The 25752-nt window shown below is 47.0% G+C and overlaps 2 protein-coding genes across 3 annotated transcripts in view; one reads left to right on the plus strand and one right to left on the minus strand.

Moving 5' to 3' along the window:
• Positions 1 to 13028, plus strand: part of abcf1 (ATP-binding cassette, sub-family F (GCN20), member 1) — a 68339-nt gene extending 55311 nt beyond the window's left edge. For both annotated transcript variants that reach the window (XM_070861344.1, XM_070861345.1), the window contains 5 exons: positions 27 to 59; positions 1392 to 1560; positions 3233 to 3297; positions 6624 to 6696; positions 10885 to 13028. In XM_070861344.1, the coding sequence (XP_070717445.1) occupies positions 27 to 59; positions 1392 to 1560; positions 3233 to 3297; positions 6624 to 6696; positions 10885 to 11051 (507 nt within the window). In that variant the 3' untranslated portion in view covers positions 11052 to 13028. The remainder of the gene's footprint in view (positions 1 to 26; positions 60 to 1391; positions 1561 to 3232; positions 3298 to 6623; positions 6697 to 10884) is intronic.
• A 2199-nt stretch (positions 13029 to 15227) lies between these two features.
• Positions 15228 to 25752, minus strand: part of mrps18b (mitochondrial ribosomal protein S18B) — a 40015-nt gene continuing 29490 nt past the window's right edge. Inside the window, exons 2-7 of the mRNA XM_070861346.1 lie at positions 24119 to 24245; positions 21936 to 22033; positions 19100 to 19168; positions 17447 to 17513; positions 16500 to 16559; positions 15228 to 15565 (exon numbers count right to left, since the gene is read on the minus strand). Coding sequence (XP_070717447.1) covers positions 15342 to 15565; positions 16500 to 16559; positions 17447 to 17513; positions 19100 to 19168; positions 21936 to 22033; positions 24119 to 24245 — 645 coding nt within the window. The 3' untranslated portion in view covers positions 15228 to 15341. The remainder of the gene's footprint in view (positions 15566 to 16499; positions 16560 to 17446; positions 17514 to 19099; positions 19169 to 21935; positions 22034 to 24118; positions 24246 to 25752) is intronic.

Consider the following 25752-nt stretch of genomic DNA (forward strand, 5'->3'; position numbering starts at 1 on the left):
CAATTGCCTGCTCTCTTTGATTTCAGACTGTTGGTGAACAGAGAAAGAACCACAGACTGGTGAGTACCACTGGGAGCACAGTCAGTCTCTACTGGAGTGATAATGACAGCTGTACTTGCACTGAAATATCATGCTGTGTGCTGTACTGAATGTGAAATGTGGTTTTCTTTTTACTCGTGCATCTTCCACAGCCTTAAGGGTAGATGGGAGACCTGCTCCTAGCTGCCTAGAACATGAGGCCAGTTCAAGACAGATTTTTTGAATGATAAGTGAGTCCAGGGTCATGGGGAGTGGGAGTGGGCGGGGAAGTGGAGTTAAGGCCAAGATCAGATCAGCCGTGATCTTATTGAATGGTAGAGCAGGCTCAAGGAGCCAAATGACCGACTCTCCTGCTCCTATTATGTTCAAGCACATCTCTCTGTACAAGGCAGGACCTTAAGCCTCCTACAGCGACATTGTGCAATTCCGTGCTCAGCAAGGAAATGCTGTAAATATACCAAGTCCAGCAGCATCTGAAGACAAAGGGCAGGTTAATGTCTGGGTACAGACCCTTCATTGGAACTGGAATCTTAGTGCAACTGAGCAAACCGGAGCGGGCACAATGAATAAAAGTCAAGAATGGGTTTAACTGATGTGGGTTATTGTTTCATGAATGTGCATCTGACAACTCTTGTGACAGTGCGATAATGCTGCAACACTACATGGTGTCACCTGTACTTATGAAACCAGGTCACATCTGCTTGGTTAATCTCCCTGCCCATAAATTGCTCCTGTGCTGATGCCAAGACCGAAGGCTGTGTTTGTATGTTGGCGAGGTTAGCCTGACTCGTGTCCTTGGCTTCACATCTGAGCATTGCACCTAAAGTTGTGGCTGATTGCTTGTAAATCACTGACCCCTTTATACAAAATGGATTCCTAAGTTAGCTGATCTCAGTCTGATGGTGTAATAGTGCAACTTTTGACCTTATTCCCTGGAGTCAGGGAGAGGGGAAATCAGCCAGGGCTCCTGCGCTATCCCTTGACTCCTGTTGGAAAATGGATTCGAATTGGATGTGGATGTCGGGTGAGGATTAGATCAGAGTTGGTTGTTGCGTTTCCTGTCGCACCTTTGTGCAAATGGCTCACTTATGGTTAAAGCTCACAAATTAATAATAGTGAGTATCATGGAAACTTAGCCCAGTTGATGGAATTGCCGTATTGGAGAGAGTTGTAAGTCTGAGATATCGAGTGTGGCAATACTTGGAGTGATGGGGTTGGGATATGCCACGTAATTGGGCTAGCACACTCTGCCTATTTTTATGTATTGTTCTGGGTAGGGAATAGACTCTGCATAGGGAATCTTTGTGTTTCACTGTCTCCGATTAAATATCTTTTTACAACCCCACACACAGAAAATAGGTTACTTCAACCAGCAGTACGCAGACCAGCTCAACATGGAGGAGACTGCAACTGAGTACCTCATGAGAAACTTCAACCTGCCGTACCAGGACGGGCGGAAATGTCTTGGCCGCTTCGGCCTAGAGAGCCACGCCCACACGATCCAGATCAGCAAGCTCTCGGGTAATGAGTAGGACGGGTCAGCCTGCGGGGGAGAATGGGGGGGGCGGGGGGAGGGTGGGAAGGAAAGAGAAAATTAGGTTTGGAGGAGGAGGAATAGGGTCAATTGTTTCCTCCCGGTCAACTGGTTGATAGTCGCAACAAAAGCACTTGTTACTCTGAATTATTTTTGTAAAAGGATTTGATGTGTACTCTGGAGGATCTGTTTAATTAAGCATCAGTTAACCGGGATTGGTGTGCACTGCGTTAAACAGTTAATGCAGGGCCTGCTGATGAGGTATATTCTGTACTATCTTTCCCTGAGGGTTAGGCTACAGTCCCATGGTCTCCAGTCCTTCACTCAAGTGACCATTGATCATGTGTGAGCTTAGCTCGTAAATATTGGTGGGGTTGGCGGGGGCATCTGTTCTCAACCAACTTCCACCCACGTGTGCACTTTCCATAGGTCTCAGTGAACTATAATCAGGAATGAGAATCGAGAGTAGTTGTTGCATCTCCTTAAATCGGGCGTGGAGACCAATTGCAGCTCCCCAACTGCCGGAGGTTGGTGATCTCAACATAGTCCGGGATTTGAAGCTGGGATTTTCTGGCCTGCACGACTTGGCATTGCATTTCTCAAATGATCCAACAGGGGAGTTTGCTGACAAATTCTGAAAGTGGCGCATTCAGACACCTCTGTTTACACATCGTGAACAAAAACCAACAACTTGATGTGCTGTAGTGGAACTTTCCTCTTTCCTGACTTTGTGCACATAGAGGATTTCAGTGGAGAAATCCTTTTGAATGCTCCACTATCGTCAAAACATCAGTGCTGTGTCAAAGGGCTGGGGTAGCAGGCCAGCTAAATTCAAGCTGGTCATCAGCCTGATACTGTTGGTAATCAGGGGAACCATATAAGTTTACATCTCAGCTGGGAGTAACTGATAAGTTGGCTGAACTATTCAGTCCATGAATGAACTAGTCAGTCAGTGTTACACAGCAACAACTTTATAGAACGCCTTTTACATAGTAAAATGACGCAAGGCTTCACAGGAGAGTTTATGAAACAAAATTTGACACCGAGCCGTATAAGGAGATATTGGGGCAGATGACCAAAATCTTGGTTAAAAACGTAGGTTTTAAGGAGCATTTTAAAGGAGAAACAAAGAGGTAGAGAGGCAGATAAGTTGGGGAGCGAATTCCAGAGCTTGGGGCCAAAGCAGCTGAAGGCACGACCGCCAATCAAAGAGCGATTATAATCAAGGATGCGCAAAATGCCAGAATTAGAGGAGCGCAGACATCTGAGGGTTGTGGGGCTGCAGGAGATTAGAGCGATAAGGAGGGCGTGAGGCCATGGAGAGATTTGAAAACAACAATAAGAATTTTTAAATCATGGCATTGCTTAATCAAGAATCAGTGTAGGTCAGCGAGCACAGGAGTGATGGGTGAGCAGGGTTTGGTACGAGTTAGGACATGGGCTGCAGAGTAAGGGCCATGGTGTAAATTTTATGCAGTTTCACCCGTACCTGATCCTTGCTTCCTAAATTCGTGAGAGTCGCACTGCTGCTAAGATGTGTGGGCCGATTTTGATATAAAGCACGTTATGAGCCCCGGGTGAGACTGTTCTCTTGCATTCGCCCATTTCCTCGCTCATTGTGTGGTTGTGTTGCTCATGTAGTGTTTCTGTTCACTGCAGGTGGTCAGAAAGCAAGAGTGGTGTTTGCAGAGTTAGCCTGTCGACAGCCTGACGTACTCATTCTGGTGAGTAATCCAGCCGCCTGGATCCTTGTAATTTATCCTCATGTATTTTTTTTTTACCTCCTGAAGGAACTGACGCAAGTTGGTACCGTTCCACACACGTTGGGTACCTCACCCAAGTGACCTGACTTCATGCATAAGCCTAGACAGTGAATGTCTACCAGGTATTCAGTCATGGCAAGCTTCACAGTGCTGGGGAGCTTCACGGATATGGCTGATCCTGTTCTCGTCCTACATCTATGTGTGTACTATTCCTAGTAGGAGTTGCTGAATAATGTTTTATCCCCAACCCTGGAGCACTGAGCACTCTTACTGTCACCCTGGACTGACTAAGCTTAGAATGGCACCTTCTGGTCTGTGGGGCACAGTGGGACACGAAGGCGCATTTACTCTGAACCACAAGGAGCCTGTACTTTTGCTGTGGGTCTGCTCGGACGGAGGAAGGAATTGTTACTGAGCTGCTGTGGAGTGACTCCAACAATGGAACAAGATGGAGAAATTGGAATATTCATTGTATTGTAGTTGAAACATACAGTAGAGTTAAGAGATTATTCACTTTGGTCGGAAGAATAGAAAAATAGAATATTTTTTAAATGGTGAGAAACTTTTAAATGCAGAGAGATTTGGGTGTCCTCGTGCAAGACACAAAGCTAGCATGCAGGTACAGCAAGCAATAAGATGGTAAATGGTATGTTGTCCTTTATTGCAAGGGGTGGAGTATAAGAGTAAGGAAGTCTTGCTACAATTGTACAGGTGAGACCACACCTGGAGTACTGCGCACAGTTTTGGTCTCCTTACCTGAGGAAGGATAAAGATACTTGCCTTGGAGGTTCACTAGATTGATTCCTAGGATCAGAGGCTATCCAATGATAGATTGTGTAGAATGGGCCTGTACTCTCGAGTTTAGAAGATTGAAAGGTGAAACATACAAGATTGTGAAGGAGATTGACAGGGTAGATGCTGAGAGGTTGATTCCCCTGGCTGGGGAGTCTAGAACTCGGGGGCAGAGTCTCAGGATCAGAGGTCGGCCATTTAAAACGGAGATGAGGAATTGCTTCACTCTGAGGGTTGTAAATTTTGGAATTCACTGCCCCTGAGGGCTGTGGATGCGAGTCTGAGTATACTCAACAACAACTTTTATTTATATAGCGCCTTTAAAGTAGTAAAACATCCCAAGGCAATTCACAGGAGTTATAAGACAAAACAAATAAATTTAAGGCTGAGATCGATAGAATTTGAGTCTAGGGGAATCAAGGGATAAGGAGATGGGGTGGGAAAGTGGAGTTGAGGTCGATGATCAGCCGTGATCTTATTGAATGGCGGAGCAGGCTCGAGCGACTGTATGGCCGAATCCTGCTGCTATGATGTTTTTATGTTATGAGATATCAGTGGGAGTGACTGCTGTCGGGGGTGAAGGGGAGGGGATTAGGGTGAAGGTGTGGATCTTCCTGCCGCTCCATATTACAAAAACTTCCCTTTTGAATCTGTTTATCATACTGGCAAAGGAGAGAACCTGGCTGGACACAACCTTAAACTGTTCCTGAAGCTAGAATCCTCTGAATTACAGACTTCCCCTTTCCCTCCAGCTCTGTGAATTGGACTTCACTCGTCACGGACAGAGAACGTTTACAAATCTTGCATTGTCTGTATAGTGTATATATACAGACAGCATTTAATATATCCTATACCATCATTGTCTGTATAGTATATATTGGGACGGAGATGAGGAGAAACTTCTTCTCTCAGGTTCACAACTCTGAGTGAAGAAATTTCTCCTCATCTCGGTCCTAAATGGCTTACCCTTTATTCTTGGACTGTGACCCCTGGTTCTGGACTTCCCCAACATCGGGAACATTCTTCCTGCATCTAACCTGTCCAATCCCATCAGAATTTTATATGTTTCTATGAAATCCCCTCATATTCTTCTGGTGGTGCAGGCTCAAAGGGCCGAATGGTCTACTCCTGCACCTATTTTCTATGTATCTAAATTCCAGTGTATATAAGCCTAGTCGATCCAGTCTTTCTTCATATGTCAGTCCTGCCATCCCAGCAATCAGTCTGGTGAACCTTCGCTGCACACCCTCAATAGCAAGAATGTCCTTCCTCAGATTAGGAGGCCAAAACTACACAATATTCAAAGTGTGGCCTCACCAAGGCCCTGTACAACTGCAGTAAGACCTCCCTACTCCTATACTCTAATCCTCTCGCTATGAAGGCCAACATGCCATTTGCCGCCTTCACCGCCTGCTGTACCTGCGTGCCAACTTTCAATGACTGATGTACCATGACACCCAGGTCTCGTTGCACCTCCCCTTTTCCTAATCTATCACCATTCAGATAATATTCTGCCTTCCTGTTTTTACCAACAAAGTGGATAATCTCTCATTTATCTACATTATACTGCATCTGCCATGAATTTACCCACTCAGCTAACCTGTCCAAGTCACCCTGCAGTCTCTTAGCATCCTCCTTACAGCTCACACTGCCACCCAGCTTAGTGTCATCTGCAAACTTGGAGATATTACATACAATTCCTTCGTCTAAATCATTAATCTATATTGTAAATAGCTGGGGTCCCAGCACTGAACCTTTTGGTACCCCACTAGTCACTGCCTGCCATTCTGAAAAGGACCCATTTATCCCGACTCTCTGCTTCCTGTCTGCCAACCAGTTCTCTATCCACATCAGTACATGACCCCCAATACCATGTGCTTTAATTTTGCACACTAATTTCTGGTGTGTGGGACCTTGTCAAAAGCCTTTTGAAAGTCCAAATACACCACATCCACTGGTTCTCCCTTGTCCCTACATCCTCAAAAAACTCCAGAAGATTTGTCAAGCATGATTTCCCTTTCATAAATCCATGCTGACTTGGACTGATCCTGTTACTGCTTTCCAAATGCTAATTCTACTGCCCTATTGATGATGACTGCAGTGTGTGGGAAGAGCAGAAAGAGAGTGCTGCCTAGCCTAAACTCCATGTGGAAACGTCTACAGCTGAGGGAACAAGTTGTTGCAGCTGCAGCTTGACTGTTGAATATTGTCATGTCTAGGGATAGGGTTTTGACGACTACCTCTGACACTCTTAAATCTGCCTGGCGGTTGGAAGGGGTGACGACGTTTAGTAGTATCCGGTTAAAATGGAGCCAAGCGCCAAGTGGTCTGCTCTTTTTCTCTCCCCCACCCCCCCCCCCCCAAAAAAAAACTGTAGATTTATGTAGAACTTATGGGGAGAGGGTATCAAAGATCAGGATTTTTCCTTGCCTGTGGAATTGTATCCAATTTTAATTTTAAAGAAATGTTGAGCATTGATCCGTCTTTAATTGCAGGATGAACCCACAAACAACCTGGACATCGAGTCCATTGATGCTTTGGCTGACGCAATTAATCTCTACAAAGGAGGTGAGTCTGTACCATGCTGTCTGGGGGGTTGGGGGAGGGGTGGGTAACCTAATACGGTTGTTCATGCTACCCGCCTCACTGCTGCAGAAACTACCTGCTGACGACTTCCTGAGTGAGGGTCTATTTGAGAGGTAGAAAAATAATACTGCACAGGTCTAACGTGCCTGTGCTGGCCATTTGGTGGAACTATCTAATTAGTCCCACTCCCCCCCAACTCTTTCTCCATAGCCCTGCAAATTCTTTCCCTTCAGATATTTATCCAATTTATTTTTGAAGTTACTATTGAATCTGCTTCCATCACCCTTTCAGGCAGCGCATTCCAGATCATCATAACTCATTGCATTTTTTAAAACACATGTTTTCTCATGTCATTTCTGGCCCTTTTGCCAGTAACCTTGGACAGTTTTGCCTGATCAAAACCCTTGGATTTTGAGCACCTCTGTCAGCACTCCTTTCAACCTTTTCTGCTCCAAGGAGAACAACCCCAGCTTCTCCAGTCTCCATGTAATTGAAGTTCCTCACCCCTGGTAGTAAATCTCTTTTGCACACTCTCTAAGGTCTTGATATCCTTCCTAAAGTGTGATGCCCACATATTTTCCTCATCAGTTTTTTCCTTTCCTCTCCTGAAGGTGCTGCCTCTTGTGCTGTCATTCCAAAGTGCCATGTAGCCATTGTGTCCAACTGGCCATTTTGTCAGCCAAGACTGAATGTCGGCAGGCTGTTCAACATGTGGGGATCATCACTTCTGAGCCAATCCTTTCTTCCCCTGACATCGACATGCATTTCCCAGCAAATGGGGTCAGTGTATAGCAGTCAGCAGTAGTAATCTCTCTTTCACCCTCCCTCAGCTTTCTAAAGCTGAGTGGCTATTTTCCACAGATGAATCTGAGTATTGTGTGAAGGCCATCACAGCCAGGCCACATTCTCTCATCCTCGCACACATTAACTAGCAGGAGGCAGTGGATCGCGATCAGGACGAGGAGCCCTAGCTCTCTTCCCCCCCCCCCCCCCCCCCCCCCAAAAGTACAAGGTCCCACACAAGAGATTGGTGTGCAAAATCAAAGCACATGCTATTGGGGGTAATATACTGACGTGGATAGAGAACTGGTTGGCAGGCAGGGAGCAGAGAGTTGGGATGAACGGGTTCTTTTCAGAATGGCAGGCAATGACCAGTGGGGTGCCGCAGGACACAGTGCTGGGACCCCAGCTATTTACAATATAACAATGATTTAGATGAAGGAATTGAATGTAATATCTCCAAGGTTGCAAATGACACTAAACTGGGTGGCAGTATGAGCTGTGAGGGGGATGCTAAGAGGCTGCAGGGTGACTTGGACAGGTTAGGTGTGAGTGGGCAAATACATGGCAGATGCAGTATGTGGATAAATGAGGTTATCCACTTTGGGGGCAAAAACGCAAAGACAGAATATTATCTGAATGGCGGCAGATTAGGAAAAGGGGAGATGCAACGAGACCTGGGTGTCATGATTCATCAGTCATTGAAAGTTGGCATACAGGTACAGCAGGTGGTGAAGAAGGCAAATGGTATGTTGGCCTTCATAGCTAGGGGATTTGAGTATAGGAGCAGGGAGATCTTACTGCAGTTGTACAGGGCCTCGGTGAGGCCTCACCTGGAATATTGTGTTCAGTTTTGGTCTCCTAATCTGAGGAAGGACGTTCTTGCTATTGAGGGAGTGCAGCAAAGATTCACCAGACTGATTCCTGGGATGGCTGGACTGACATATGAGGAGAAACTGGATCGACTGGGCCTGTATTCACTGGAGTTTAGAAAGATGAGAGGGGATCTCATAGAAACATATAAAATTCTGACGGGACGGGACAGATTAGATGTGAGTAGAATGTTCCCGATGTTGGGGAAGTCCAGAACCAGGAGACGCAGTCTTAGGATAAGGAGTAAGCCATATAGGACTGAGATGAGGAGAAACTTCTTCACACAGAGTTGTTAACCTGTGGAATTCCCTACCGCAGAGAGTTGTTGATGCCAGTTCATTGGATATATTCAAGAGGGAGTTAGATATGGCCCTTACAGCTAAGGGGATCAAGGGGTATGGAGAGAAAGCAGGAAAGGGGTACTGAGGGAATGATCAGCCATGATCTTATTGAATGGCGGTGCAGGCTCGAAGGGCCGAATGGCCTACTCCACCTATTTTCTATGTTTCTATGTACAAGTCCACTGCTCGTGTTAACTTGGCACAGACTGATACCATGATATGTGTCACCTGCTATAATGTACAGTGTAAAGTAAATGTTGGTCCCTTAGAAGATGAGAAGGGGGATTTAATAATGGGAAATGTGGAAGTAGCTGAGACTTTAAACAATTATTTTGCTTCGGTCTTCACAGTGGAAGACACAAAAACCATGCCAAAAATTGCTAGTCACAGGAATGTGGGAAGGGAGGACCTTGAGACTATCACTAGGGGGGGGTTAGTGCTGGACAGGCTAATGGGACTCAAGGTAGACAAGTCCCCTGGTCCTGATGAAATGCGTCCCAGGGTATTAAAAGAGATGGCGGAAGTTACAGCAGATATATTTGTTATAATCTACCAAAATTCTCTGGACTCTGGGGAGGTACCAGCGGATTGGAAAGCAGCTAATGTAACGCCTCTGTTTAAAAAAGGGGGCAGACAAAAGGCAGGTAACTATAGGCCGGTTAGTTTAACATCTGTAGTGGGGAAAATGCTTGAAACTATCATTAAGGAAGAAATAGCGGGACATCTAGATAGGAATAGTGCAATCAAGCAGACACAGCATGGATTCATGAAGGGGAAATCATGTTTAACTAATTTACTGGAATTCTTTGAGGATATAATGAGCATGGTGGATAGAGGTGTACCGATGGATGTGGTGTATTTAGATTTCCAAAAAGCATTCGATAAGGTGCCACACAAAAGGTTACTGCAGAAGATAGAGGTACGCGGAGTCAGAGGAAATGTATTAGCATGGATCGAGAATTGGCTGGCGAACAGAAAGCAGAGTCGGGTTGGAAATCGGTTGTTAGTGGTGTGCCACGGGATCGGTGCTGGGACCACAACTGTTTACAATATACATAGATGACCTGGAAGAGGGGACGGAGTGTAGTGTAACAAAATTTGCAGATGAGACAAAGATTAGTGGGAAAGCGGGTTGTGTAGAGGACACAGAGGTTGCAAAGAGATTTAGATAGGTTAAGCGAATGGGCTAAGGTTTGGCAGATGGAATACAATGTCGGAAAATGTGAGGTCATCCACCTTGGGGGGGGGGGGGGAGAGAACAGTAAAAGTGAATATTATTTGAATGGGAAGAAATTACAACATGCTGAGGTGCAGAGGGACCTGGGGGTCCTTGTGCATGAATCCCAAAAAGTTAGTTTGCAGGTGCAGCAGGTAATCAGGCAGGCGAATGGAATGTTGACCTTCGTTGCGAGAGGGATGGAGTACAAAATCAGGGAGATCCTGCTGCAACAGTACAGGGTATTGGTGAGGCCGCACCTGGAGTACTGCGTGCAGTTTTGGTCACCTTACTTAAGAAAGGATATACTGGCTTTGGAGGGGGTACAGAGACAATTCACTAGGCTGATTCCGAAGATGAGGGGGTTACCTTATGATGATAGATTGAGTAGACTGGGTCTTTACTCGTTGGAGTTCAGAAGGATGAGGGGTGATCTTATAGAAACATTTAAAATAATGAAGGGGATAGACAAGATAGAGGCAGAGAGTTGTTTCCACTGGTCGGGGAGACTAGAACTAGGGGGCACAGCCTCAATACGGGGGAGCCAATTTAAAACCGAGTTGAGAAGGAATTTCTTCTCCCAGAGGGTTGTGAATCTGTGGCATTCTCTGCCCAAGGAAGCAGTTGAGGCTAGCTCATTGAATGTATTCAAATCACAGATAGATAGATTTTTAACCAATAAGGGTTACGGGGAGAGGGCGGGTAAGTGGAGCTGAGTCCACGGCCAGATCAGCCATGATCTTGTTGAATGGCGGAGCAGGCTCGAGGGGCTAGATGGATGGCCTACTCCTGTTCCTAATTCTTATGTTGTTATGTAATAGCGTGCGGAGCTGCTCGTGTTAACTCTGCACATACCGATACATGGCATGTGCTATAATACACAGCGTGTGGTGTTGGCTCGGCATCGACCTATTGCCTGATAAATGACCCGTGCTATATTTCTTCCCTCTCCTTGCGCAGCCGTGATCATTGTGAGCCATGACGCGCGGCTGATCACCGAGACAAACTGCCAGCTCTGGGTAGTTGAGGAACAGACAATCAACCAGATTGACGGCAGCTTCGACGATTACAAGCGTGAGGTGCTGGAGGCACTGGGAGAGACCATCAACCGCAAGCAGAAGGACTGAGACCCCGGGACTGGCCGGATCAGGTCCTTGCGGCCAACGCAGCAACGTTGTGAATGAACAGTAGCACTCAAATGAAAGAAAACTACTGCAGGATGTGGAGGGGCCCCATAAAGGAGCCTCACATTGAGATGCAGAAAATATTTATGACAATCTGCAGCCTTGTGCCTGATGTTGTCTTTCATACTTTAAAAAAAAAAAGAAAATGCCAAACAAGGGACTATTTCCGATTTATGATCTACAAACGTTCTCATTTTTTGGAGTGGCAGAGTGCCCTCTGGGTAAAAGGAGAGCCGTGTTAAGAAAATACTAGAGATATGAAATTTTAAAACTATATAATGCTGACTGACCGAGGAGAGACAGGTTTAATGTTCTGCGTGGGCCCTTCAGAACTGATTCTGAATCCGAAGCACTTGCCTTTCTTTTCAGACACTGATGGGCCTGCTGTGCATTTCAAGCAGTATCTGTTGATTCGGTGTTTGGATTTCAGTTCAGAAGTGAGTCCCTTGACTTAGATACTGCTGCTTTTTTAGCTCTTGGGTCCTTTTCAGGTGGGTGTTGGTGGTATTCAGCCTCACTGGAGAGTGGCTTCTTGACTGTTCAGTCTGACCCTTTTGCGCGAGGGCGATTTAAAGGGGCATTGTGAGAGCGACTGGATCCCGAGCTGCATTGGCAAGGGGCCTGTGTTGTGCCAACCGACACTCCTCGTAGGAAGTGTTTGAAACGAGCTGACTGGAAACTAAACCTGTCCCAAAAAACCCTCCCGAGACGGCGGTAGCAGCAGCAAACCATGTCTGTTGACCAGCCAAGCATTTCAGCTGTAACTTTAAATCAGTAAAAATTAATTATGGATATAACTTAATCCCAATCTATGAAGGTGCTTTCACGCCAGAATTGTATTATAAAGGAACACATAAGCAAACCAGCCAGAAATGTGACATCATTCTCTGAAGGCATCATCCAGCCTTAAAAACTTAACCCAAAAAGAAAATCTGGTACATTCGAGCTTATTTACTGTTAGTCACTCAGATGGGAATGGGGGGTGTATGGAATTACAGGCTGCTATCCAGCCAGGGCATTGAGGGAGTCATACACCCAATTATTTGACTTAATGGCTGTGAAGCTAAATGCAAAGACTGGAACTGGATTTAAAAACCTCTTAAGTACCTGGGAGTTAAATACAGATGATGTGGTGGACTTGCCTTTTTCACTTGTTTATTGCATTGCAGCCAGCTCACGTGTACTGGGGGCTCAAAATTCAGCACATTTACAAGCTATCTGGAGGGGTTTCATATTAAAGGAGATGCAGACAGGGTCTCGATACCACAGCAGATTTGGTGCTGCATTCACATTTGCTCAATGATTGCTCACGTTCAAAATCTGAAGTGCCATGCAGGTGCATTAAAGGTCAGGCACAGTGCAGGAAGCTGTACTCTTCATCATCTAACCTATGCTCAAACTGGCCCCAGAAACACCTGCCTGAGTGGTGCAGAAAAAGCTTTATTCCGCATCCAATTCATGTTGTGCCTGCCCTGGATCGCTGCTACCAGAGGAGAGGGAAGGGAGAAGTGGAGCCGAGTGAGTGAATGAAATAGTCTGTTCTGGTCTCTCGGCACCTTTTGCCCTTCCCTTCACAGACTCGGTGATATCAGTGGTGGAATGTGACTTGTAGCTGCAGTTCCCAGCTGTCACGTTATGTCTACCTGTGGTACATTATTAACCTGGTGGAGAAGTTCTATCGGGCTGTCTGTATGTTGGGCAGCAGTTTGACCTGACTGTGTTCAGTCTACTCCAGCCCTGGGATTGCACAGTGGACTCTTGTTTGTTCTTTTCTTTTACTAAGGAATGTTCTACTTGGCCTGGGATTAGTGCGAATGCAAACAAATTTGTAAATTTGCTTCATGTGACTGCTTTTTAATTGAGAACAGATCCCACAAATAAAATCTAAATGAGATACAAATAAAATTATTTTACACTAAAGAGATGGACTTGGTAAGGTGCTGCCATCTAGTCTGTAATTGTGAATATTTTATACTTGGAATAGGGGATTCAGCAGTTAAAGTTACAGGCAGTGGATTTCATTCATTGGGGCATTGTACTGGTTAAAGTGTGCAGTAGTGACTGACTGATACCCTGAGCTTCCTCTTCAGGAGCTCCAGCTTGAGGTATTCCCACTGAGCAAAGCAATGTAAAAAGCAGCAAATAAATCTCAACTCTGATCAGCCATGATCACATTGAATGATGAACAGGCTTGAGGGACCCACTTGAGTTCCTACCCAAAGTGCTGAAAAACACTACACACAAAATGGCCTTCAGTGTGGTATCCTTCTATGGCCTACCTTCCAGCAGATCTTACTGCCACTAGTATAAGAGGTAGTAATTATTTGGGGTGGGAATGGTGGTGTTGACTAGGCCTTCTTGACCCCATTTGAAAGTGGTGGAATAGGGGTTTTTGTTGTTGGATTTACAGCACTAGTTCATAAACCATCTGTTCAGCTTTGAGGAAGAGCTCAAGACAGCAAATGAATATAGGCAAAAGCAAAATACTGCAGATGCTGGCAATACGCTGATCAGGCAGCATCTGTAACAGTTAACGTTTCAGGAGGATGACCTTTTGTTAGAACCCGGAGTAAAGCCAGTTCAGCTTGTTGAACTTGCCCTACGTGTACCCCAACCACAGCACCTCATGGAAGCATAGAGCAGTTGTGTTTTAATCTACCACCCATTATTTTTGGTGCAGAAGGCAATGCTTCACGGTTCACTGCCTTCAAACTACCCAAATTTAATGTTACTTAGCCAAAAAGAGCAGCCGTAACTACTGCATGCAAGTATAGAATTTACATACATTGGTAGAAGCAGTAGTTACTTCTCCCACGTAGCGATAAGGGGATTCAGCAGTTAAAGTTACAGGCAGTGGATTTCATTCATTCGGGCATTGTACTGGTTAAAGTGTGCAGTAGTGACTGACTGATACCCTGAGCTTCCTCTTCAGGAGCTCCAGCTTGAGGTAAATACATTTACCTTTGATGGCAGGATTTTTTAAACCTCACTGCACCTGATACCCTTCATGTAGTCACTGAAGCAAGTGTAGAATTTCTGTGTGTCTGATCTGCATGCTCTACCACTAGGGCCACATTCTTGTGCAGAGATTTGGTACAGTCTGACAGGGTTTAATCACTGGGTGGGGTGAAACTGAGTGGTAATCTTCTGGGCACCTGTTCAAATAGGCTTGTTAGGACCATGCAATATTTCATCTGCAGCAAGAGCAGAATAATCAACCTCTCAGCTGTCTAATTAATTGTTGACATTGCCCTGAGACACTTTGGGCTTGGTTAAAGTACATGTCTATACCACAGCAGGTTTGTGTGTCTCATGAGCAGAGACCTAAATGACACCTCCTTCCAGGAGGAGAACAGCCAGTAAGGATTTAAGCTATCACTACATGGATAGCAGTGTGCAGGAGGGACACAGTGAGCAACATATCATTGACCATAAAACGAGACTGAATTGCCACCATCCTCCAAACCACAGCATAACAGCTGATTTCAAAGAGTCAGCTAGTTGCCACTCTGCAACGGAGCGTGGTAGCAGACTTGGCCTTCATAGAATGGTACAGCAAAGGAGGCCATTTGGCCCATTGTACCTGTGCTGGCTCCTTAAATTCTCTAATTAGTCCCTCTTGCCCCCTGCAAACTTTCCCCTCAAGTATTTATCAAATTCTCTTCAAAGATCCTGTTGAATCTGTTTCTGTCAGTGCTTTGCAGATTATAACTCCTTGCATAAATAAATTTCTTCTCAGCTCCCCTTTTTTGCGTATTACCTTAAAATGTGTCCTCTGGTTACCGCCCCTCCTGCCAGTGGAAACAGTTTCCCCATCTAGCAAAACCGCTTATAATTTTGAACACCTGTATTAAATCTCCCCTGAACGTCCTTTGCTCTTTAAAAAAAACAATCCTAGCTTATCTAATCTCTCCACAGAACTATTCCCTCATCCTTGGTACCATTCTAGTAAATCTGTACCTCTCCATTGCTGTCAGCCCCAAGTCTCTGCTCCCTCAACTGTAAATGCTCAACATTAAACATGTCAAACAAACAATCTAATCTTCAAAATGATTGTGGATTGGATTCAAGCAGGATATTTCACATCAATTCCCAATCTGCAGTGAGTAGGCTAGAGTGTTGACTGCATTCACATTTTATTGAAAAATACTTTGCGTTAACACATTCTGGTTGACATGCTGTAAGACTCCATCCACGAGGTTTGGTCAGTAGTTGCTAGGATCGGTTCACAAGCTATGCTGTTTTAGTTGAGGTTTGAGTGACGTCCTCTTTCAGAAAGGGTTTGTACATCTTGCGAATCCGAGCGACCTCCTTCTCGGGGGGCGCTTGCCACTGGTACCAGCTGTACCAAGGTCCCTCCTGCTGGGGTGGGGGGGGTGTTTTCCCCACTGCCCCATGGGAGCCAGAGTAATCGTTCGGGTCGATCTCAACATGTGGGATTTGGAAACTGAGCAAACCTACAACAGGGTGTGAGAAATGGAATTAGCAGTGGGACAGAGTACAACAACACTTTGGATCAGGAATATTTAAAAGAACCTAGGCTTTATCACAGGTGTAAAATGATGAAAACAACCCCTCCAAAACCACACGGACTCACTGGGTTTCAGCTCTGCCATGAGGCACCCATGTGGCTGTTCATCCTGGACATGTCAGCATGCTGGCCCAGAACACTGGATATTTCTGCATCTTGTCCATTTCTAGCTGCAGAATTAAGCCACAGCAGGTGACCAAAAGCTTGGTCAAAGAGATAGATTTTAAAAAAAGGACCGACTTTAAAAAAAGGACCGACTTTAAAAAAAAAAGAGGGAATTCTGAGCTTGGACCCCAGGCAGCTGAAGACACAGCCACTGATGGTGGAGTAATTAAAATCGAGGAAGCGCAAGAGGCCAGAATTGGAGGAACAGATCGGGGAGGGTTGGAGGAAGTTACTGGAGATAGGTATCGTCGATATGCATCACTGGAGAAGTCAAACTTGTGCCATTGAGAAGTGTTCAGTGGGGATTTGTGCATTGGTCTTCAACAATTCCTTGACTGAAGACCTATCTCCTCTCTCTGGACATTAATCAAAACCCCATCCGAGAGGTGAATGGACAGTGCGACCCACTGCACCACCACAAGTCTCCGAGGTTAAATGGGGATCTGACTTACTGCACCACCCAGTGTGCTGGGGATCTGACTTACTGCACCACCCAATGTGCTGGGGATCTGACTTACTGCACCACCCAATGTGCTGGGGATCTGACTTACTGCATCACCCAGTGTGCTGTACCGGAGGTTTAAATCCACAGTTCAGATTGTAATCCGCTCCAGATTTCTCCAGAAACCCCCTTCCTTTTCACCCACCCCCTCACAATTAAAGCAGTTATACTTTATTCCATTCCCCAAGCTTACCATGATCCTTGGCATCCTGTACTGCTTTGGTCAAGATTTTGTACTGTTTCATGCACACACCTAGGATCAAATGAAATGAAGCAGACTCATCACTTACAGTAGCAAAGCACGCACACCAATTAGCCGTTAAGCACAAAACTCCAGGGAAGGAGAACTGAACACACATCCTGTGATACATTAGGGTGCAGCTGCACAGCTGATACTCCACACAGACTGCTGAATGTCAAGTGACATGTACAAGCAAAACTGCACCACCCAGTCCCAGAGGGGGAAAGGACAGTGTGTGACCCACTGCACCGCCCAGTCCCAGAGGGGGAAAGGACAGTGTGTGACCCACTGCACCATCCAGTCCCAGAGGGGGAAAGGACAGTGTAACCCACTGCACCACCCAGTCCCAGAGGGGAAAAAGGACAGTGTGTGACCCACTGTACCACCCAGTCCCAGAGGGGGAAAGGACAGTGTCTGACCCACTGCACCACCCAGTCCCAGAGGGGGAAAGGACAGTGTGTGACCCACTGCACCATCCAGTCCCAGAGGGGGAAAGGACAGTGTCTGACCCACTGCACCACCCAGTCCCAGAGGGGAAAAAGGACAGTGTGTGACCCACTGCACCGCCCAGTCCCAGCGTGGAAAAGGACATTGTGTGACCCACTGCACCATCCAGTCCCAGAGGGGGAAAAAGGACAGTGTGTGACCCACTGCACCACCCAGTCCCAGAGGGGGAAAGGACAGTGTCTGACCCACTGCACCCTCAGCCAAAATGAGCCAAGTCATCAGAAAACGACGATTGACCTGGTGATCTCCTGGGTCTGTTGGGTACAGCTGTTGGTTGGATAGATAGTTTCACTGAGCAGTGTGGGGAACTCATTTACAGAGTACTACACCTTTGTTAAAGCTGTCAACGCATGTGTGTTGACAGTCAAAGAAAAGAAGAATCAGATCCTTACCGGTTCTGGTCGGATGATAGAGGATACCAGAGTGAGAACAAATGAACTGCTCGAGGAGCTTCACGTTCTGCAGGAAATAGGACACCATTTGATCAGGGTAATATAAACCAAGCCACAGCTTTGCCATTTATATAAATGATATATAATTACATAAAATACACAGCACAGACACAGGTCGTTTGGCCCGACGAGTCTGTGCTGGTGTTTATACTCCACTCCATCTGCCTCATCAGCCTTTCAGCATATTTTTTCTGTTCCCTTGTCTCTCATGTACTCGTCTAGTTCACTTTTGAAAGCATTCAAGCTATTAACCTCAACCACTTCTATGGTAGCGAGTTCCACTTTCTAACTACCGCCTCGGGTAAAGAAATTTCTCCTCATTCCTTTATTGGATTTGTTCGTAAATGTCTTGTATTCATGGCCCCTAGTTTTGTATTCTTCCATATGTCTACCCATTCATATTAAAGACCTCAATCAGGTCTCCTTGGAGTCTTCTCTTTTCCAAAGAAAAAAAACCCCAGCCCATTCAGCCTTTCCCCAATAGCTGTAGTCATCAATACTTGTATTTATACAGTACCCGGTTATGGGTTCAAGTCCCATTCCAGAGACTGGAGCACAAAATCCAGGCTGACACTACCAGTGTAGTACTGAGGGAGCACTGCACTGTCGGAGGTGCCATCTTTCGGATGAGACGTTAAACCGAGGCCCCACCTGCTCTCGAGTGGATGTAAAAAAAATCCCATGGCACTATTTTGAAGAGGAGCAGGGGAGTTATCCCCGGCGTTCTACTAATATTTATCCCTCAATCAATATGACAAAAAACAGGTTATCTGGTCATTATCGCATTGCTGCTTGTGGGAGCTTGCTGTGCTCAAATTGGCTGCCGCATTTCCCCACATCACAACAGTGACTGCACTCCCAAAAAAAAGAACTTCATTGGCGGTAAAGCACTTTGAGATGTCTGACGGTCATGAAAGGTGCTATATAAATGTAAGTCTTTGTTTTAGTAAAATGTCCTGTGTCACTTCACAGGAGCATAATCAGACAAGTATTTGACACTGGGCCACACGGAGATATTAGACACCAAAAGCTTGGTCAAAGGTAGGTTTTTAAGGGGAGTCTTAAAGGAGGAGAGGTGGAAAGGTTTAAGGAGGGAATTCCAGAGCTTCGGGCCTAGATAGCTGAAGGCACAGCCACCAATGGTGAGGTGAAGGGACTGGGGGGATGTGCAAGAGGTTAGAATTGGAGCAACTCATAGCTTGGGAGTTTTGGAAGAGGTTGGAGATGGCAAGGTCTTGAAGGGATTTGAACACAAGGATGAGAACTTTAAATTTGAGACGAGACGGATTGATAATGCTGTCAACATTAAAAATGACCATGAAAGCCACAGGACCGCTATAAAAACCCAGCTCCTTAACAAATGTTCTTCAGGCATAACGAACTTGCCAGCGTTACTTGGTTTGGTCCAGTGTGCCGTTGACTCCTAAAGCCCTCAAAAAGTAGCCGAGCAAGTCACACAAATTCCCAGAGATCCCAGCGCCACCACCTTCTCAGGACCACGCGGGAAGGGCAGTGAATGCAGCCTCGCAGGAGTCACCCACAGCCCGTGAACCAGTAAGGGCGGCAGGCGCTTCTCCGAATGGAAATGCTCACCCGGTGGTCAACCTGAATCTTCGGATCACGACAGATCGGACAGGGATTACCGCTGATCGTGTCCCCTCTCTGCAAAAGAAGGAAAGCAGCTTGTTACAATGGTACCATTTTAAACGGGGTGCAGGAACAGAGACCCCTGGGTTTACATCCTCAAACCTTTGACTGCGACGAGACAAGTTGCATAGTGACTACAGCACAGAAACAGACCATTCTGCCCAACGACCTACACTGGCATTTAGGCTCCACACAAACCTCCTTCCAATTCTTCATCTAATCCGAGGCTATTAACATGCATTTATCTAGCACCTTTAACAGCGAAACGTCACAAGGCGTTTCACCGAAGTGTTGCAAGACAAAAGAATTGACACTGAGCCACACAAAGAGAAATTAGGGCAGGTCAAAGAGGTAGGTTTTATGGGGAGTCTTAAAAGGAGGAGAGGTTTAGGGAGAGAATTCCAGAGCTTAGGGCCCAGGCAACAGAAGGCACGGCCACCAATGGTTGAGCGAGTATAATCAGGGATGCTCAAGAGGGCAGAATTTGAGGAGTGCAGACATCGGAGGGGAGGTTGTGGGGCAGGAGGCGATTAGACATAGGAAGGTGAGAGGCCATGGAAGGATTTGAAAACAAAGGATGAGAATTCTGAAATCGAGGCGTTGCTTAACCAGGAGCCAATGTAGGTCAGCGAGCACAGAGGTGATGTGTTGGCGGGACTTGGAGTTAGGACATGGGCAGCCGAGTTTTGAATCACCTCTAGTTTAAGAAGGGTAGAATGTGGGAGGTCAGCCAGGAGTGCATTGGAATAGTCAAGTCTAGGAGGTAACAAAGGCAAGGATAAGGGCAGAGACCAGCGATGTTAGAGGTGGAAATAGGCAGTCTTAGTTATGCTGCGGATATGTGGTTGAAAGCTCATTTCAGGGTCAAATAGGACACCAAGGTTGTGAACAGTCTGGTTCAGCCTGACACAAGTTGGGGAGAGGGATGGAGTGGCTACGGAGTTTGTGGTGGGGAATCGAAAACAATGGCTTCGATCTTCCCAATATTCAATTTATGCTCATCCAGAACTGGATGTCGGAGATCAAAGTAGCAAACAGGATCCTTGGCTTTATAAATAGAGAGGCATGAGAGTACAACAGCAGTGAGATTATGCTCAAATCTTTATAAATCACTGGTTAGGCTTCAGCTGGAGTATTGTGTTCAGTTCTGGGCACCACACTTTAGGAAGGATGTCAAGGCCTCGGAGAGGGTGCAGAAGAGATTTACAAGAATGCTGCCATGGATGAGGGACTGCAGCTATGTGGAGAAATGGAATTGTTCTCAGAGAAGATCAAAGGGGAGGATTTAAGAGAACTGAGGGGTTTTGATAGAGTAATAAGGAGAAACGGTTTCCACTGGCAAAGAAAACTTCTCACTGGTAGGAATGGTCGGAGTCTAAAAGTAGGGAAGCCCTGCTACAACTGCACAGGGCGTTGGGGAGACCACACCTGGAGTACTGCGTACAGTTTTGGTCTCCGTATTTAAAGGAGGGATCTACTTGCATTGGAGGCAGTTCAAAAGGTGGTTCACGGGGGTGATTCCTGAGATGAAGGGCTTGTCTTATGACGAAAGGTTGAGCCTATACTCAAGAATGAGAGGTGATCCTATTGAAACATAAGATTCTGAGGGGTAGATGCAGAGAGGATGTTTCACCTCGTGGGGGAATCTAGAACTAGGGGGTATAGTTTCAGAATAAGGGGTCGCCCATTTAAAACAGAGATGAGGAATTTCTTCTCTCAGAGGATTGTGAATCTTTGGAGTTCTCTACCCCAGCTGTGGAGGCTGGGTCATTGAATACATTTAAGGTGGAGATAGACAGAACGATGAGAGTCAAGGGTTATAGGGAGCGGGCAGGGAAGGGGAGCTGAGGCCAGGATCAGATCAGCCATGGATGGAGGCTCAATGGGCCAAATGGCAGACTCCTGCTCCCATTTCTTATGTTCTTGTGTCGGTAACCAGAGGACGGCTACCCAACACAAAGCACCCACTGACCTCGCTGTCGCTGGGGTTCCACCGCCTCCAGATCCACCGGATCCACCGGATCCTGGCCTCAACTCGGCCCAACTCTCATCCCACCCTATACCACCCAGCTATGCGCGCTTTACCCCACCTGCCAGCCCCACCCCAACGCCCAATTATTGCAAAGTCCCACTCAACTTCTCCAGCTGCACAAGCTCGGTCCCTCTGCGCAGTACAAACTGATCACTTCATTGGAACAGGAGGCCATTCAGCCCCTCGAGCCTGTACCCACCATTCAATTAGATCTGTACCCCTCAACTCCATTTACCCGCCTTTGCTCCCATTTCCCTCAATACCCTTACCCAATAAATATCACTGTCTTGAACATTTCAATTGAAACCACCCCCCCCCGCCCCCACAAGCAGTCACTGCCTTTTGGGGCAAAAAGTTTGCGTGTGGAAAAAGTGCTTCCTTATTTGACTCCTGAATGGCTGAGCTCTAACTTTAAGCTTTGTTCTCGACTCTCCCACCAGAGACAACTTCTCTCCATCTAATCCCTGAATAATTTTAAAACACCTCGATCAAATCACCCCTTCCACTTTCTAAACTGGAGGGAATACAAGTCAAGTTAATGCAACCCTGTCCTGAATTTAACTCTAACCACCAGTACTGTTCTGCTGGACCCACACTGCGCCCGCTCCAAAGCCAATACATCCCTCCCGAGCTCCAGTGCCCAGAACTGAACACCGTTCTCCTGATCGGGTCAGACAGCAAGAACCAGTGCAGTTACAGAACCTGGACATGACCAGCCATTTCGGGGGTGGGGTGGGGCGCCGATCTTACTATGCAGGTCTTTCTGGTCTTCTGAGGCGGGACTCCACCTTTGTGGTTCCTCCGATAGTCAGCCCACACCGGTCGTTTGCCGTATCGCTCCATGTACTCTGACACAATACAAAAAAAAAGTTCGGATCAGTTTACTCCTGAGCTTTGAATTGCAATCTTTCAATAACCGGAATGTAATTTACATTTGCTGGGCTGTGGGGAAGAGGGGTGGGGGGGGGAGGGGACCAATTAGATAGGTCTTTTACCAAAGAGGCAGCATGGGCACGATGGACTGAATGGCCTCATGCTGCATCATTCGGACCAGTGGTTCAGTTGGTATCATCCTCGCCTCAGAGTGCAAAGGCTGTGGGTTCACTCCCACTCCACGGACTGGAGCACAAAAATCTACAGGACTGCACGATCCCAAGGCACTATTTCAAAGAGGGGCAGGGGAGTTATACCCGCTGTCCCAGCCAATATTTTTTTCCCCTCAGGTCAGTATTGCTAAAAAAGAGATTATCTGGTCATTCCCACATTGCTGTTTGTGGGAGCTTGCTGTCCCCAATTTGGCTGATGCGTTTCCTGCATCACAACAGTGACTGCACTTCAAAAAATATTTCATTGGTTGCAAAGTGCTTTGGGACATCCATGGAAGGCACTATATAAATGCAAGTCTTCCTTCATAAAAAGACAAGATATACAAATTTTGAAATGTGCTCGGCAGCCTCAACTTGCAGAGACTCAGCCGGCAAGTCTACCAGCTGTCGTGGGCCTGAGCCAGACTGTGTTATGAGTCACAATTTCCATCGCAGGGCTCAGACCAAGATAGACTTGGACTAGCACCTCTGAACTAGTGGTGGCAGACAGGGGGGAAACTTCAGTGGGAGTCAAAAGGTTGCCAATTCTGGGTTGGATGCATTTCCTGGAGCTTTCATCACATGATCTCCTGCACCACCCAGTCCCAGGAGGGGGAAAGGACAGTGTGTGACCCACTGCACCACCCAGTCCCAGAGGGGGAAAGGACAGTGTGTGACCCACTGCACCACCCAGTCCCAGAGGGGGAAAGGACAGTGTGTGACCCACTGCACCACCCAGTCCCAGAGGGGGAAAGGACAGTGTGTGACCCACTGCACCACCCAGTCCCAGAGGGGGAAAGGACAGTGTGTGACCCACTGCACCACCCAGTCCCAGAGGGGGAAAGGACAGTGTGTGACCCACTGCACCATCCAGTCCCAGAGGGGGAAAGGGCAGTGTGTGACCCACTGTACCACCCAGTCCCAGAGGGGGAAAGGACAGTGTGTGACCCACTGCACCACCCAGTCCCAGAGGGGGAAAGGACAGTGTGTGACCCACTGCATCACCCAGTCCCAGAGGGGGAAAGGACAGTGTGTGACCCACTGCACCACCCAGTCCCAGAGGGGGAAAGGACAGTGTCTGATCCAATGCACCAACCAGTCCCAGAGGGGGAAAGGACAGTGTGTGACCCACTGCACCACCCAGTCCCTCCCCATCAGTCATATTCTTTTAACACCAGTAAGTCAGAGACCCACCAAACTACAAAACTGATGGGGAGGAAAAGTTACTAAAGTTTACATTGGTAGTCATAACACTGAGCCTGACAAAATTCACTTGCTGAGCCAATGGCAGGTTAGTGCAAGTAAAACGGCAACATTCTGTACATCAGCCTGGTAATTAACCAGGACCGTTGAAATGAAACAAAACCATTGACTTACACATAGTGCAGTCTCCAGGATAGGCAAGGCTGTAGGCATTTGTAAAGGAATGCAGTGTGCAAGTCAAAATGGTGACCACACTTACCCATACTCCTTTAGTGTGACACTCCTCTATTCGAGACAGCATCTGGTTCATCATGCAGCTATCATCCTCACTACTTGAGCGAATGAAGGCCCTTATTTAGAGATCAGTTTCATCTGTGCCAAGTACCATCCACTTTAATAACTAATAGCTGTCCCTAACCCACATCCATAGATCTACAAGAGGTGTCAATCTTTGAGTCTCAATGGACATTCTCGTCCGAGGGATGAAACCAACACTGGGTCAGACGATCGGCCTCCAGGAGAAATCCACTGATCAAACCTGGATCACTTCTCGTGGTTTGTACTAATCCCTGCGCGTTACACGGGGGATTTGGGGGGCGGGGGCTTGGCATGGCACGGCTGACACTTTGAATATGCACCAAGTACCTTCGCTCTCCAGGTATTCCCACGGGTGTTCCTTGTAGCGAGAGATCATGTCGAACGTGGCTTGGTCGGATCCGGTGCTGAAAGGCTGGTGAACTGGTTGCAGCATCCTCCATTGTGGAGTCGCACTCTGCAGGCAGGGAACAAAGCGGGGAAATTAAACCATTGCAACACGCTGTCCAATTCATACAATCATAGAAATTTGCAGCAAGGAAGGAGACCATTTTGGCCCATCGTGTCCACACCGGCCGACCAAGAGATATCCAGCCTAATCCCACTTTCCAGCTCTTGGTCCGTAGCCTTGTAGGTTATGCCATTTTAAGTGCACGTCCAAGTATCTTTTAAATGTGGTGAGGGTTTCTGCCTCTACCACCCTTTCAGGCAGTGAGTTCCAGACCCTCACCACCCTCTGGGTGAAGAGATTTCCCCAATTACTTTATATCTATGCCCAGTTATTGACCCTTCTGCTAAGGGAAATAGGTCCTCCTATCTAAACCCCTCATATTTTTATACACCTCAATTAAATATCCCCTCAGCCTCCTCTGTTCCAGAGAAAACAACCCCAGCCTCTCCAATCTTTCATCATAGCTAAAATTCTCCAGTCCAGGCAACCTACAGAAGCTTCTCCTGTATCCTCTCTCGTGCAATCACATCATTCCTGTAATGTGGTGACCAGAACTACACACAGTACTCTAGCTGTGGCCTAACTAGTGTTTTATACAGTTCAAGCATAACCTCCCTGCTCTTGTATTCTGTGCCTTGGCTAATAAAGGCAAGCATCCCATCTGCCTTCTTAACCATCTTATCCACCTGGCCTGTTACCTTCAGGGATCTGTGACCATGCACTCCAAGGTCCCTGTGCACTTCAGTGTCCTACCATTTATTGTGTGTTCCCCTTGTCTCGTTAGCCCTTCCCAAATGCATGAACTCACACTTGAGGATTGAATTCCATTTGCCACTGTGCTGCCCACCTGACCAGTACATTGATATCTTCCTGCAGTCTGCAGCAATTGTACATCCCACTCTGCCCTCAGCCTCCTACACCGTTCTAAAATGAAGCTCAACGGAAGCATGAGGACCAACACTTTGGGCCCAAGTTTCCACACGATAAAAAACGGGCGCCGCTCCGAGCTGGGCGCCCGTTTTTCGCGCCTAAAAAAAAAATGATTCTGGAACGCTTTGCAGCTCCTTGTCTGCCTGGCGCGGCGCCCAGGGGGGGCGGAGCCTACACTCGCGCCGATTTTGTAAGTGGGAGGGGGCGGGTACTATTTAAATTAGTTTTTTTCCTGCCGGCAACGCTGCGCGTGCGTGTTAGAGCGCTCGCGCAGTGTGAAGGAAACATTGGCACTCGGCCATTTTTGTAGTTCTTTGTAGCTGTTTAATTTTTGAAATTTTTTAATAAAAGCACATTAGCACTTGCAGCCTTCTCACGGTCTCCTTCTCCCCATCCCCCCTCCCCGCGGGAAAGAACGGGCGCCTCCTCCCCCCCCCCCGCGGGAAGAACGGGCACCTCCTACCCCCCCCGCGGGAAGAACGGGCACCTCCTACCCCCTCCGCGGGAAGAACGGGCACCTCCTACTGACTGCAGCATTCTCTGTGCCTGAAGCACTTTCACACAGGTAGGAAGATGGTTTATT

This window comes from Pristiophorus japonicus, chromosome 19, assembly GCF_044704955.1.
Source record: "Pristiophorus japonicus isolate sPriJap1 chromosome 19, sPriJap1.hap1, whole genome shotgun sequence".
NCBI classification, from domain to species: Eukaryota; Metazoa; Chordata; class Chondrichthyes; family Pristiophoridae; genus Pristiophorus; species Pristiophorus japonicus.